Source organism: Frieseomelitta varia, unplaced genomic scaffold, assembly GCF_011392965.1.
Source record: "Frieseomelitta varia isolate USP_RPSP 00005682 unplaced genomic scaffold, Fvar_1.2 scaffold_489, whole genome shotgun sequence".
Lineage (NCBI taxonomy): Eukaryota > Metazoa > Arthropoda > Insecta > Hymenoptera > Apidae > Frieseomelitta > Frieseomelitta varia.
The window spans coordinates 143,885-156,434 of record NW_025110244.1 but is presented as its reverse complement, the minus strand read 5'-3'; the positions used below and the strand labels follow the sequence as shown (position 1 = coordinate 156,434).

Genomic DNA, 12,550 nt, shown 5'->3' with positions numbered 1-12,550 from the left:
AGGATAAATGTATAGCTAATATAATAAATTATTTTGCAAATAAAATAATTTTTTATTATGAAAATCCTATATATTACGTTAAAGTAATAATTTACAATAGTTTACAACTAAACTTGATAAAGTTTTGTCGTTCAATTTAAATACTCACTTCTTCTTCCAATTTTTTAACTTCTGCAATTAATTCTTTTATATTTTTTGCCCTAGGAAATAAAAGAAACAGATTATTTTTTACTGTGCATAATAATAATAATAATAATAATAATATATTTTTATGATACGATAACAATACATACATCTGTCCAAGATTATTTTTGATGGCGTTTTCTTGATCACCTCTAAAAACAATTTCTCTTTTCCTTTCAATATTTTCATTATTGTCTATAGACTCAGTTTGCTCCGATTTTTTCTTCAGTTCTAGAAGTCTGATTTTCATTTTATTTATTTTCACTTCCATTTTCTTCAACTCCTCTGCTTCTGCCCTTTCAATAGGAGTTATAGAAGGTTCCTTGTAATTCACTAAACGCAATACTTCTTTTGCCCTGTAAACGCATGATATTTCACGATAAATCATTAATACACATATTATCCATCTAGTAATTGATTTTCATAAAAATCTCGATGATTCATAATCCTATGACACACCTTTGCGCTAATTTTTCTTGCTCGTCTTTAATATCTTCGTAGCGTTCGGCCAATCGTTCAGCAGTCTGATGCAATTCTTTTTTCGTTTCTAGTAAAGCATCTAGCTCTTTCAACAACTGGGTTTTCATTACTTTCAACGCACGCACCTTCTTCCCGATTTCTTCCCTCACGGTATCATGTTTGACAAAATGTTCTTTGCGAAAGATATCCGTCGCGTGATATAGAAGCTAATTGCGAAAGTCATTTTCTTAATTCTCACTCAAATTCAGTCGTTCGTCAATTTATGTAATCAAGTACCTGTAAACATTCCCGCGGAGAGACAGATCTCGAGCCGATTTTGATAAGCGGTTGCGACGTTTCACGTTTCAGCAACTTTTTTATGTACACGTCGAACGTCTCTTTGTTCATCTGTAACTTACATCAGATTATAACATGTAGCAGTATATTATAATAGCAGTATAATAATATCAGATTATAACATGTAGCATGTCAACAATATCAGAATGTGTTCTTTCTGATTTATCCGACCTACGTAGAGCGACAATTAATCAATCGATAATCGACGGAAAGACAGATTGCTCACTTTCTCCTTTTTGTCAGTTATAAATTCTGGAAGCTCGATCTTCGGAAAGTAATAGAGATCGATAACAGAACGGGCGACGATGTCACCGGTGTGTAGCAAAGCCACTAAAACGCATGGCTCCTGGAGAAGTCCAAATCCAAGTATTGGCGTGGCTTCGTTTACTTCCGTGTGCTTTGTTCTTCTACAGATCAAGTATTGCGAGTTGGACTGATTCGAAAGCGATGGTAAACGTGAATCGTCGTTTTCTGAAAAGAAAAAAAAAAAAATGAAATTTGCTTCTTTCGTTGTTCGAGGAAACAAACAATAATCACAAACGAAAAACGAAAAAATTACTAATCCTTCCTACCTTTTGGAGCGTTGATGTATTCCTCCAATTGAGAAACCATCGGCAGTGTGATCATATGAATTCCCGCGTTGTGAGAACAAAAATACCTGCACGTAAATTTTATAAATATCCTCGAGCAACTATGAAACTGTGAAAAACACAAACGTGATTTCAAATAACTACGAAAATTCACCTCGACTTGTTATCCTTGTCGGCGCGAAGATGTATCGGACAGTTGTACTTTTCATCGTCGTCTGCGAAAAACAGACCTAATTCTATCTCGACGCATTCGTAAACGTATAACGCCTCCTCTGGCGTGTGAAGGCTGCAAGTTGAACCGTACTGTGACCAAGTCTGAAAGTAACAGATATTGATCAAATGTCTAGCGAAGAATTCATTAATTTCAAATTTTCGTCGGAGGTATTTTCTTCCGAGAGAGAGAGAGAGAGAGAGAGAGAGAAAGAGAGAGAGAGAGAGATATTACTCGACGACGATTCAAAAGTTCGAAACGTGGAAAATTCATGGATCACCAAAATTAGAACGCTGTGTAAAGTTAAAAGAACAATCTGCGCGTGAGAAGAATCAGAAAATCGCTCGAAATTTTTTTCACAGAAACACTCACTCTTTTATCATTACTGTCGTCGCTGGTCGCTTCTTCTTTCAGTAGAATCGCATGGTAAATCTTTCCAGTGCACATAGCGATAACCACTATCGGGGGTGTAGTTTGCAGACACATGATGGAGCAGGAGTCTATTCCATAATTATCGTCGGTTGGAGGATACATAGAGAGTGATCCCGATACCACCGGATTTTCGTGACTTGATCAAATTAATAGGTGATAAAAACAAGAAATAATTAATTACATCGAAAAGTTATGGTTTTATAGAGTGGTTTAATAAGAATCAGCACTGTTTCTGGAGATATAAAAAAATTTTCATCAACAAAAGTTGTTCAGTTGTAGTAACTTTTTTTTAACCTTCGCTTTTTTTTTGAAAATAAAATCACATATTTTTTTAATTCGTTGATCAATACAGAAAAGACATGAACTTCGTATCGTATGCAATAGGTTTTGCAAAAAATTAGAGTTCAAATATCTTCCAAACTAATAATTTTTTGACATATGCACGCAGATCAATCCCTTTAGTTATAAAACAATTATGACCACCACATTACAGTCCTTTCTACGCTGAACAACTTTTGTTCATAAAGTTTTTTCATATTTTCAAAAGTAACAGAGTGCTAATTCTTGTTCGATCACACTTTATGACGTCGTGACGTGATAAAGTGAATCATAAAATAAGATTTTGTATCAATTAATATAAATTTTCGGGACGAGAAGAATGCATAATTACATACACATCGTGTAAAATGTTTCCACGAACAATGAGCACTTCCCCGCTGCCACGGAGAACCAGAATGGGCCATTCAATTTGATTCCAATCGACAACATTATCCTGAAAACAATACACCGATGAAAGAACAATAGAATTGCCAAACGACATTTCGCATCGTAGAGTCATACCTTGTTAATGTCTTTGCCGATAAACGTTTCAGGTTTGCGTAGAGTGGGCGTAGCGAAATCAAAGTCCACCGCTGTGTCGCCTAAAGAGGTGAAGTCCGGTATCTTTGACGGCGAACTGAATGGTATACGACCGACTTTCCAGGATCTTACGAACTTTGGCCTGTTACCCACTTCGCACTCGTATAAACTGGGCAAAACGAGAGTTTACTTGCTGTCAGTTTTTCGACAAATATTTTTTTAACGTTTATATGTTTTTAAACAACAATCGCTTGAAGCATATTACACAGACGCTAGATCAACAGTCGACAATATAGAGGAAGGCGGATTTAAAAAATTTAAGAAAACTGAGACAAACTTGTACTTTTGTAGTTTAAAATAGTTTAAGTTAATTGTAACAAATGTAAGTAAGTATATGTGTATAATGTATAAAATGTAAGTTTAAAATAATTTTGTCTGTCCATGGTTAATATTTAACGTGCGTATATGATCAGTGAAACTTTACTGGGGCTATTGTACGAGAATAATTCTTAATTACCGAAATGTATTTTCGGATGTCAGTACTAGCAGATGAGAGTCGTTTGTGGATCCTGGATGCCACCTTGCTCTCCGAACATCTACCGTTTCGTTGTAGACTCTGCAATATCGGAAGAGATTATTATTATTATTATTATTATTATTATTATTATTATTATTATTATTATTATCATCATTACACAAATCAGAGTAAATCCACTCGTTACATTTAGATTTGGAAGTCAATATCGCGAGAAAGTCTAAAAAGGAGAAAGAAATAATAAAAAAAAATAAAAAAAATAGAAAAGAGTTTTCCTCCCGTGAATTCAGAGAGAAGTTTTTAAAAAGTCAGAACACGAAGAAAGTTCTTTTTCCTTCAACTGGTCTTGTCTTTTTATACACTTCCGTCCATCTTTAGGCGTGTCCTCGTTAAAATTTAAATAAATGGGAGAATGTTCTGTCCAATCCAGAAAAGTTTATGAATTTTCGGGGGCGTCTCCAACGTAATGTCGTGGACGCCCTGCAACGGCCGTCTGTCAGGTATAAGTCAAGTATGACGACGTACGTATGTACGTACGTATATCCCGCGTGCATGTCAACAGTAATTAAAAGGTTCGTTAGTACACGTGTCCATTATTGTCCACCCGTGTTTAATTTCTCGTCCGAAGACGAAGGTAACGATACAGTTAATTGCTTCTGTTGCGACAGGAAAAATGTTTCAAAATTCCCACGGCAAGTATTTTTAATTGCAAAGTTTGTTTAACTGAAGCACAAATCAATCGTTTAAATACGATATTTGAAATCTTTCGAAAATTCCCAGTATTTTTCTTAATCGCAAAATTTGTTTCGTTGAATTGTTTGAACCTGCAAACTCGTGTAAGAAATTTGGCGCTATCCGCTATCATTACGTCGCTTATATGGGTAAATCTAATATTTATTTTACATGTAAAAAAAGATGCTTTTAGTAAAAATGCTAATCTTTGTAATTATTGATGTTTTTCTTCGATATAAATAACTGCAGAAGATGTCAATTGTACGATGAACGATATTACTTGCCTGACCATTGTTCTACTTATACCACTTATATAGGCAAATCTAGTGTTTATTTTACATATAAAAAAGATGCTTTCGATAAAAATGCTATAATTTCTATAATTAGTGATGTCTTTCTCCGACATAAATTATAGAAGATATCAATTGCTCGATAAACGATATTATTTGACTGACCATCGTTCTACTTATACCACTTATATAGGCAAATCTAATATTTATTTTACATATAAGAAAGGTGTTTTTGGTAAGAATCTCTGTAAGCATTGATGTCCTTCTCTGACAATAAATAACTATAAAAAATGTCAATTTTTCGATGAACGATGTTACTTGCCTGACCATCGTTCTACTTATACCACTTATCCAGTCGGTCTTTCCCGAAATTGGACGATTCTACTTAGGCTGGCCCTTGCGCTGGCAATTGATTCGCGGACCACAACGAGTGACCGTACCGTATACAATAATTCGTCGTTTTCTTTTCTTTTTGAACTCGTCGGTATGACGTCACTGGATAAAAATTATCAAGAAGTAACAAACTTAACATTTGTTTTGCCTGGGTTAGATTTAAATATACTTGAAACTGAGAAAAATGTTGCAATCTGGGACAAAAAATTCTGGTACGTCATTCCAGCGCAGGAGGTTTAACTCCTTGCGCTGGCAACTGGTTCGCGGACCATAACGAGTGACCAAACCGTATACAATAATTCGTCGCTTTCTTTTTGAACTCGTCGGTATAATATCACTGGATAGAAATTACTGAGAAGTAATAGAATTTATTACTTGTTTTGCCTGAGTTAGATTTAAATATACTTGAAACTGAGAAAATGTTGCAACTTGAGAAACAAAAAATTCTGGTACGTCATGTCAGCGCGACTAAACCTTTCCATTTCATAATCACAAATACAATCAAGCGAAACGAATCGAAGAGTACCATTCTTTGCAACTGCTTGCATACTTGGTACAACTGATTGTGATTGTGAGTGAAATAAAAAAAAAAAAAAAAAAAAAAAAGAAAAAATCTGTAACTCGAAGAGCCCGAGCAAAGTGTCGAGAGCTGGCTGTGGCCCCGGCCCTTTTGCTTAGTTATCCGGACGTGTCGTTATTTAACGCAAATTACCCTAATCTTTCACGATCGTCGGTACGCCTCGTAGAGGCGGACGTAACGAAAGGAATACAGCGGAGCGTGTCGCGGGTGTTTGTTTTTCGCGGGGCGGACGAGCCGGGGACGAGCCGGCGACGATGGTCGCCTACATTTCGTATATTTTATTATTACTCTCGCACTTTCCGTGGCTGGACACGGTAACGCTGGCAAAAGGGGTTGACGGTGGTTAGCCGTGGCCGTTATTAATGTCCACGGCACAGCGTTGGCCAGAGGCAGGCAAGGAGAGAGGGTGGAGGCAAGAAAAAGAGAGAATCACGCAGAAAAAGCGTGGGGAAAGGGGTTTGACGTAAATGGAGAACAGGAGAGGAGAGAGAAGAGAGGAGAGAAACGTGCAGGAGGAAAGAAAGGGACAGTGAAACAGGAGGAGGAGGAGGAGAAGCAAAAGGAGGTGGGTTGGAAAAAGAAACAAAAAATCGATGGGCATAGGGTATCGTCGACTGGTTACACTGGATATACCAACGACAAGGACGAAAGCAACTTTACCATCACCGACGCCCCCTCTTTCCCCCCGCTCTTCACTCCCTCTCTACAGTTGCAAAAGCACGCCGGAGTTCTTAATAATTGATAAAAATGTACGTACGCACGCACGCACGCACGCATGAACACACGAACGGACCGGTGAAAGAGAGAGAGACAGAGAGAGAGAGAGAGAGAGAGAGAGAAAAAGGAAAGAGAATGGGTGGAGGGGGAGAAAGAGAGTCGGTCGAAAACCAGACGACGTGGTCAACCCCAGCGACTCGGTCTGCTCTCCCTACCCTTTCCGTTCGCGTCGCGTCGTTCTCGCTCAGTTTCTCCCTTTTGGGTTGTTGGTCGCCTCTCTCTCTCTCTCTCTCTCTCTCTCTCTCTCTCTCTTGCCCCTTCGCACGCCCAACCTTTCATGTTTCGTTGACAAAGGCACACGCAACGATTTATTCGCACTTTGCACCGCGGCCTCGTGGGGATTTTTCTTCGTTCTGTCACAATTTTGGTATTATCAAAATTTATGTGCTATCCCCTACCACCGTCAAGCCGGACCATACGTGTTGCCCTATCCCTGCCAGCCAGCTGGCCAGCCGGTTTACGCGTTTCTAAATGCTGGAATTTCATCGTGTCCTCCTTTACCATTTTTCCTTTTCTATTTCTTCGATTTTTTTCTCGACTTAAGAAAGGGATACGGCGCGACTGCCGACTGCTGTGATGGATTATGATGGACAGACAGATCGCGAGAACGAGCGAGGAACATCGGTCGATGCTATTTCTCTACGCGGCTTGGATTTAGATCGCGAGTTCATTCACTATTTAGCCCTTAGTGCTTTCACTCGGTATTTAAAATTCGGGATAGGAATTGAATCGCCTGAAAGCCGTACAAATTGCACGTTGTCGTTAATTGGAGCGCCGCAGCTGGCGCACGGTAGGCGCTCCGAGAGCGCGAAATCCGAGAGAGATCATATTCTTAGGTATGTGGTTTCATTACAGTCTCAATTACAAATCTGACAGAGTCTATTATCTCAAAGGAGAAAAATGTCTAATAATGCTCGAATATTTGTACGCGAAGCACGCGTCGAGTAGTATAGGTATAATAACGCCGTCGTGTGAACTATCGCGGAGCTATATATGTATATATACACGTATACGATATATACATATACATACATACATATATATATATACACAGTGAAATTTCTTGGCCGGAAAGAGAAAAGAAAGAGAGGGCAGCGGAGAGGGCAGCTGCTCGAATCTAATTAAGAAATTCTTACACGGCGGTGCCGCGCATTCTGCCACACCCTTGCGCCCGTGCTTGTACACCACTCTCTCCCTCTCTCTCTCTCTCTCTCTCTCCCGCGTCAGAGGCGGTTCTAGAAAAAATTAAAAATAATTTCTCCTACATAAACGTATTAACCTCCGGGCAGAGCGGAGCTTTTTACGCCGCGCTTTCCTTCCAATTTATACAAAGAATGGCGCGGACCTGACTTCAAAGGCGGGATCTTACGCAGTGTCGTATCATTTTGTTCTAGAAACTTTCCCGTCGTATTTCCCTTCAGTTTGCGCGCCTAAGTTACCTGCAAGCTTCCGTCGTGGCTTTTCACCGACCCCGCTTAACCCACCTCCTCGTGTTCTCCTCTCCTCTCTCCTCCCGCGCCCCGATAATTTACCAAGCTTGTTTGTTCACTTCCTCGCATTTCGTCCGCCTTGCTGCGTTGAATTGTCTTCAAATTTGTCTGATAAAAGTCCTACTGTCGAGACGGGGCCGCCTTGGCTCTCGCCAAGTCCCGTAGAATGAAATAGAAGAACCTTTTTTTCGAATTTGAATCCCCGAGAGAAGAAAGCGAACGGACGCGCCGAGAACTGAGAATTTTCTTTCACGTGAGAACGAAGGAGGGAGGGGGAGAATTAATAAAAATTCAACGTAGAACTGCGAGAACAAGCGAGAATAAAATTTCGTCCATGGGAGACAGAAGAATTTCTCAACGACGATCGCTGTGATACAGAAACGAGTACAAATATTTTTCCCGCTTTTGGCGAAATATCCGTAGATGGCGATGAAAGTTTAAATAATTGAAAAAGAAAATAGAGAAAAACATTCGGAACTCTTGGAACGCAATAATAAATAACAAATTCACGACAATTTGGTTAATTTCCTGTCGAACCAAGAAGCATTCTTGATTCTATCGATACCGCTTGCCCTTTCATCGCGTAGACACGTCGCGCACAGCCGGGTTAACGAGTTATGTCTAATCTATGCATCCGCTTATCATAATGGCTCTCGTTATATCGTGAGCATAGCTTCGTAAGCTCGGCAAACCGCCCCCTCGACTACCGCTGTCGTCTGTGTGCCCCCTGGCAACCCCCTCCTCACCGTTGCGCACTATGCTGCCGCGGGAACGTAATAAAAATACTCTGGGTAACTGAACGATATTACGTCGTTACGGGGGCCACCGAGCGGAATTAAGTGCTCTGCTTTCTTCTCGAACATTGCTGTCGATTAAGTACCTGCTACATATGTATACTCGAAATCACTTTCTCCACCAATTTTCCAAGGATCCCCTTGAAAGGAGGATCATTACCTTCTCTCTTTTTACATTCTTAACCACTTGCGCTGGCAAACTGGTTCGCGGACCATAACGAGTGACCGAGCCGTATACAGTAATTCGTCGCTTTCTTTTCGAACTCGTCGGTATGATATCTACTTATGTAGAAGTAGACAGGAATCATTGGAGAAGTAATAAATTTGTTACTCGTTTTCCCTAGGTTACGTTTAAATATACTTGGGACTGAGAAAATGTTGCAATTTGGGACAAAAAAATAAGCCACTTGCGCTGGCAACTGATTTGCGGACCATAACGAGTGACCAAACCGTATACAATAATTCGTCGCATTCTTTTTGAACTCGTCGATACGATAATAATATCACTGGATAAGAGTAGAAATTATCGAGAAGTAATAAATTTATTATTTGTTATGCCTTGGTCATATTTTATTATTAATAAATATAAATAAATATAAATATTAATAAATATTAGTAAATATAAATAAATATAAATATTAATAAATACTAATAAATATTAGTAAATATAAATAAATATAAATATTAATAAATACTAATATATATTAGTAAATATAAATAAATATGAATATTAATAAATATAAATAAATATAAATATTAATGAAAACTGAGAAACTATTGCAATTTTGGGACAAAAACTTCTCGACGTGCGTCATTCGAGCGCAAGAGGTTAAGCGCTTTGCATGCCTTCAAAAAGTCGAAACTCGCATTTGGAATCACTTTCCATTCGAGACAAATGCAATTTATTGATCTAACTTTTTCGATTCGAAGATTGTAGAGAAAATGGATTTAGTATAAAGCCAAGTGTCGTTACATATATATATATATATTTTTTTTTTTTCGTTGGTGTGAGTTAATGCCACTCGTGTAATAAATACTTCATCCTATCACTCGAGGATCAGCGCAAAAACATTCGAGCACGATTAACACGCATGCCGCCACAGCTTCTTCTAACTAAATGTATCTTGAACGATGTGACGTCGAAAGCTCGAAGCTTTTCACTTTTTTCTATTGGTTGAGTGATTGCAAGATTACATTATTATCAATTAGAAAACAAAATTATAATTACGATGAAATGAGAAATATTAATCAACACTCTGTCAATTAATTTAAATGTCTGTGATGTTGATAATACTTTAAGCCCTTGGTATCGTCTTACATTTTTTAATTTTTATATTAAACAAATTTTTATCAACGCGTTTTTGTTCATACTTTATTAAAAAAAAAATAAGCAAAAAATTTTCTAGTGCAAGAAATTTTTCATATGAAACGATACAAATTTTTATAATTCTCCTCGATTGTGCTCAACGTTACACTAGTGCAACATAGGTTGTTATATCATACATAAATAAATGATTATATTGGTAATAAGAGTGAAGAGAGAAAAATCAATTGAAATTTTTTATTGGAAATTAATCTTTGAACAGAACGTTTCTAGATTTGAAATAAAACGAAATATATCGCGAATTTTGCACTTGAAACTATTATACTATTATTCCTCGAGAAATATTAATTATTATTATATTATTATATTATTATTGTTATATTATTATATTAATATGTTATTATTATTATATTGTTATATTATTATATTAATATGTTATTATTATAATATTATTATTATTATTATTATTATTATATTATATTATATTATATATATTTATGTAAAAATACAATATGTTAATACGAATTATATAATACACGCTTCAGATGCACATTTTGTGTTTTTTCTTTTTTTTTTTTCTTTTCTTTTGCGGGAACGAAATCAAAGTCCCCATTTCCAGTGGGATGCATCGGTCTGAAGGCGAATGAGAGATAAGTGAACTCTCCCGCCGCTTTCATCTTTTCCTTCTCGGGCAATAAATCCCGGGGAGAGAAAAACCTATCCCGGATCTCTCGCTGGCCTTTTCGCCGCTTAACCTAAAAATTCATTAGATTATAAAGCCATTAATGCTCATACGCGCGACCGGATTCCTCTTCCGGTTAGCCGAGTCCCCATGCCCGAATTGATAATCCCGGCCGGGCTGAAAACTTTGATTACATTTCGTCTTTGGATTTTCATCTGGCGCGCGATTCTTAATCTGATGATCTTCCGTCATTTGGCTCGAGAATGCTTTATGACGTTCAATCGAGAATTTCGAACAGTGTAAGAGGCAAGCAATCTGTACAGGATGGAACACCATGCTACAATTATTATAGATCACGCTTTTGAACATGTGAAAGAACTTTGTTAACAAAGATTGTTTAGCACAGACGGGGCCGTAATAACGCCCACAGTTGATAGTTCTCAATCTTCTTAGCCTTTATCACGTTGTGACATTGTACCTAGGATTTATTTCCACTTGAACGTCCCCGGTATTCTCGGAAACATGAAAGAATTGTAATAAAAGGATTGTAATAAAATTTCAAGGTCATTGGTGGTTCACCCGTGATTCATGTCTGAATGAAATGCTTGCGATTGGGCACTTGTGGCCTGGTAAACAGTTGTTTATATACGGTTGAACTTCAACTACATGGCACTACAGGTTATACGGTATTTTATTTTCACCTGATTTCCAAATTTCAAGCGCGCCCGGTGTTGAATAAAAAATCTACTCAGCTGCACGAAATAGATACACACACACACACAAAATCATGTTTCACGTCACTTCCAGCAAATTACAAAACAAAAAAAAAAAAAGAAAAAACAGAAGACGGAGGAACAAAAATTTTTACGGCGTTTAACGTGTCTTAATGTTGCCAAGAGCCAGCAAGAGATTCGCGAGGAGGATTGTTGCGAATCTGCGTTGGATGGGCGATGGCGAAGGAGGACGCGAGAACGCGGCGGTGGTGTGAGGCTGGCCCATAAAATCGGGATGTTACGCAAAATATAACGAGCAACGTTCTGCCGGGCTGGCTGACGCTCCCGTCGTAATTCATCCGGCTCTCGCTTGCGTTCGCCTTCCCGACGACACCTGCGTCGGCAACTAAGCCCGTTAATTCTCGAGGTTGCGTCGCGCTTTCATCGCGGCCATCGGTATCCAACGGGGAGGTATCCTGCCTGCTACTTTGCAGCGGCCGTTCGTCCTTGCGTGCCTTGCTTCTCGAATCCCCGGAACTCTTAAACCCGAAAACTCCCCGTTTCCACCTACCTCCCGAGTATACTTCGCGGGAAAATGAACGTCGTTATAACATATGAAACGTTTGGAGAAACCGCTTTCATCAATCTGGCATCTCATTCGCGATTTAACCCTCCGTGGCGTTCGAATTTTTTTTCACGATTACAAAAGAACGTAACGTGAAATCGACAGATACCAACCTGTAACGTGAACATTGGAATCCGGCAGTCTCAGCGAGTTTATTATTACAACGAGCAGATTTTTGTAACTTTGAAGTAACAACGCTTGCACTCGTGTGTACGGGGCGTTTCGTAACTTGCGGGACTCACTTCGGGAGCTGATTGTACGGCTAGAAGTAATGAAACAAAGTCCTATCTGTCTTCGTTTATGAGATATAATGAATTTTCTGTTTTAATTACTATTACAAAAGATGCTCGAAATGACCACCTTGCATGTGAAGACAAGCCTGCACGCGTCTTTTGTCATTCATCTGGTTACTCTCTCTATCATTCCTCGGTGTTTCTCGAGTTTGTCGGAAGCCTTGCTCTATTCTATTTCGTAGTATTTCAGCATGTTCAATCGATGTTGCGTATACAATAGATTTTAAATGTC

The 12,550-nt window shown here is 38.5% G+C and overlaps 1 protein-coding gene across 1 annotated transcript in view; it reads right to left on the bottom strand.

Moving 5' to 3' along the window:
- Positions 1-56: 56 nt before the first annotated feature.
- The window catches only part of LOC122533032 (nuclear pore complex protein Nup88), a 75,705-nt gene continuing 63,211 nt past the window's right edge, over positions 57-12,550 (bottom strand). The window contains exons 4-14 of the mRNA XM_043662356.1: positions 3,608-3,706; positions 3,073-3,259; positions 2,907-3,004; positions 2,173-2,368; positions 1,744-1,904; positions 1,572-1,657; positions 1,226-1,470; positions 940-1,050; positions 643-869; positions 294-539; positions 57-200 (exon numbers count right to left, since the gene is read on the bottom strand). Of these exons, the coding sequence (XP_043518291.1) occupies positions 137-200; positions 294-539; positions 643-869; positions 940-1,050; positions 1,226-1,470; positions 1,572-1,657; positions 1,744-1,904; positions 2,173-2,368; positions 2,907-3,004; positions 3,073-3,259; positions 3,608-3,706 (1,720 nt within the window). The 3' untranslated portion in view covers positions 57-136. The remainder of the gene's footprint in view (positions 201-293; positions 540-642; positions 870-939; positions 1,051-1,225; positions 1,471-1,571; positions 1,658-1,743; positions 1,905-2,172; positions 2,369-2,906; positions 3,005-3,072; positions 3,260-3,607; positions 3,707-12,550) is intronic.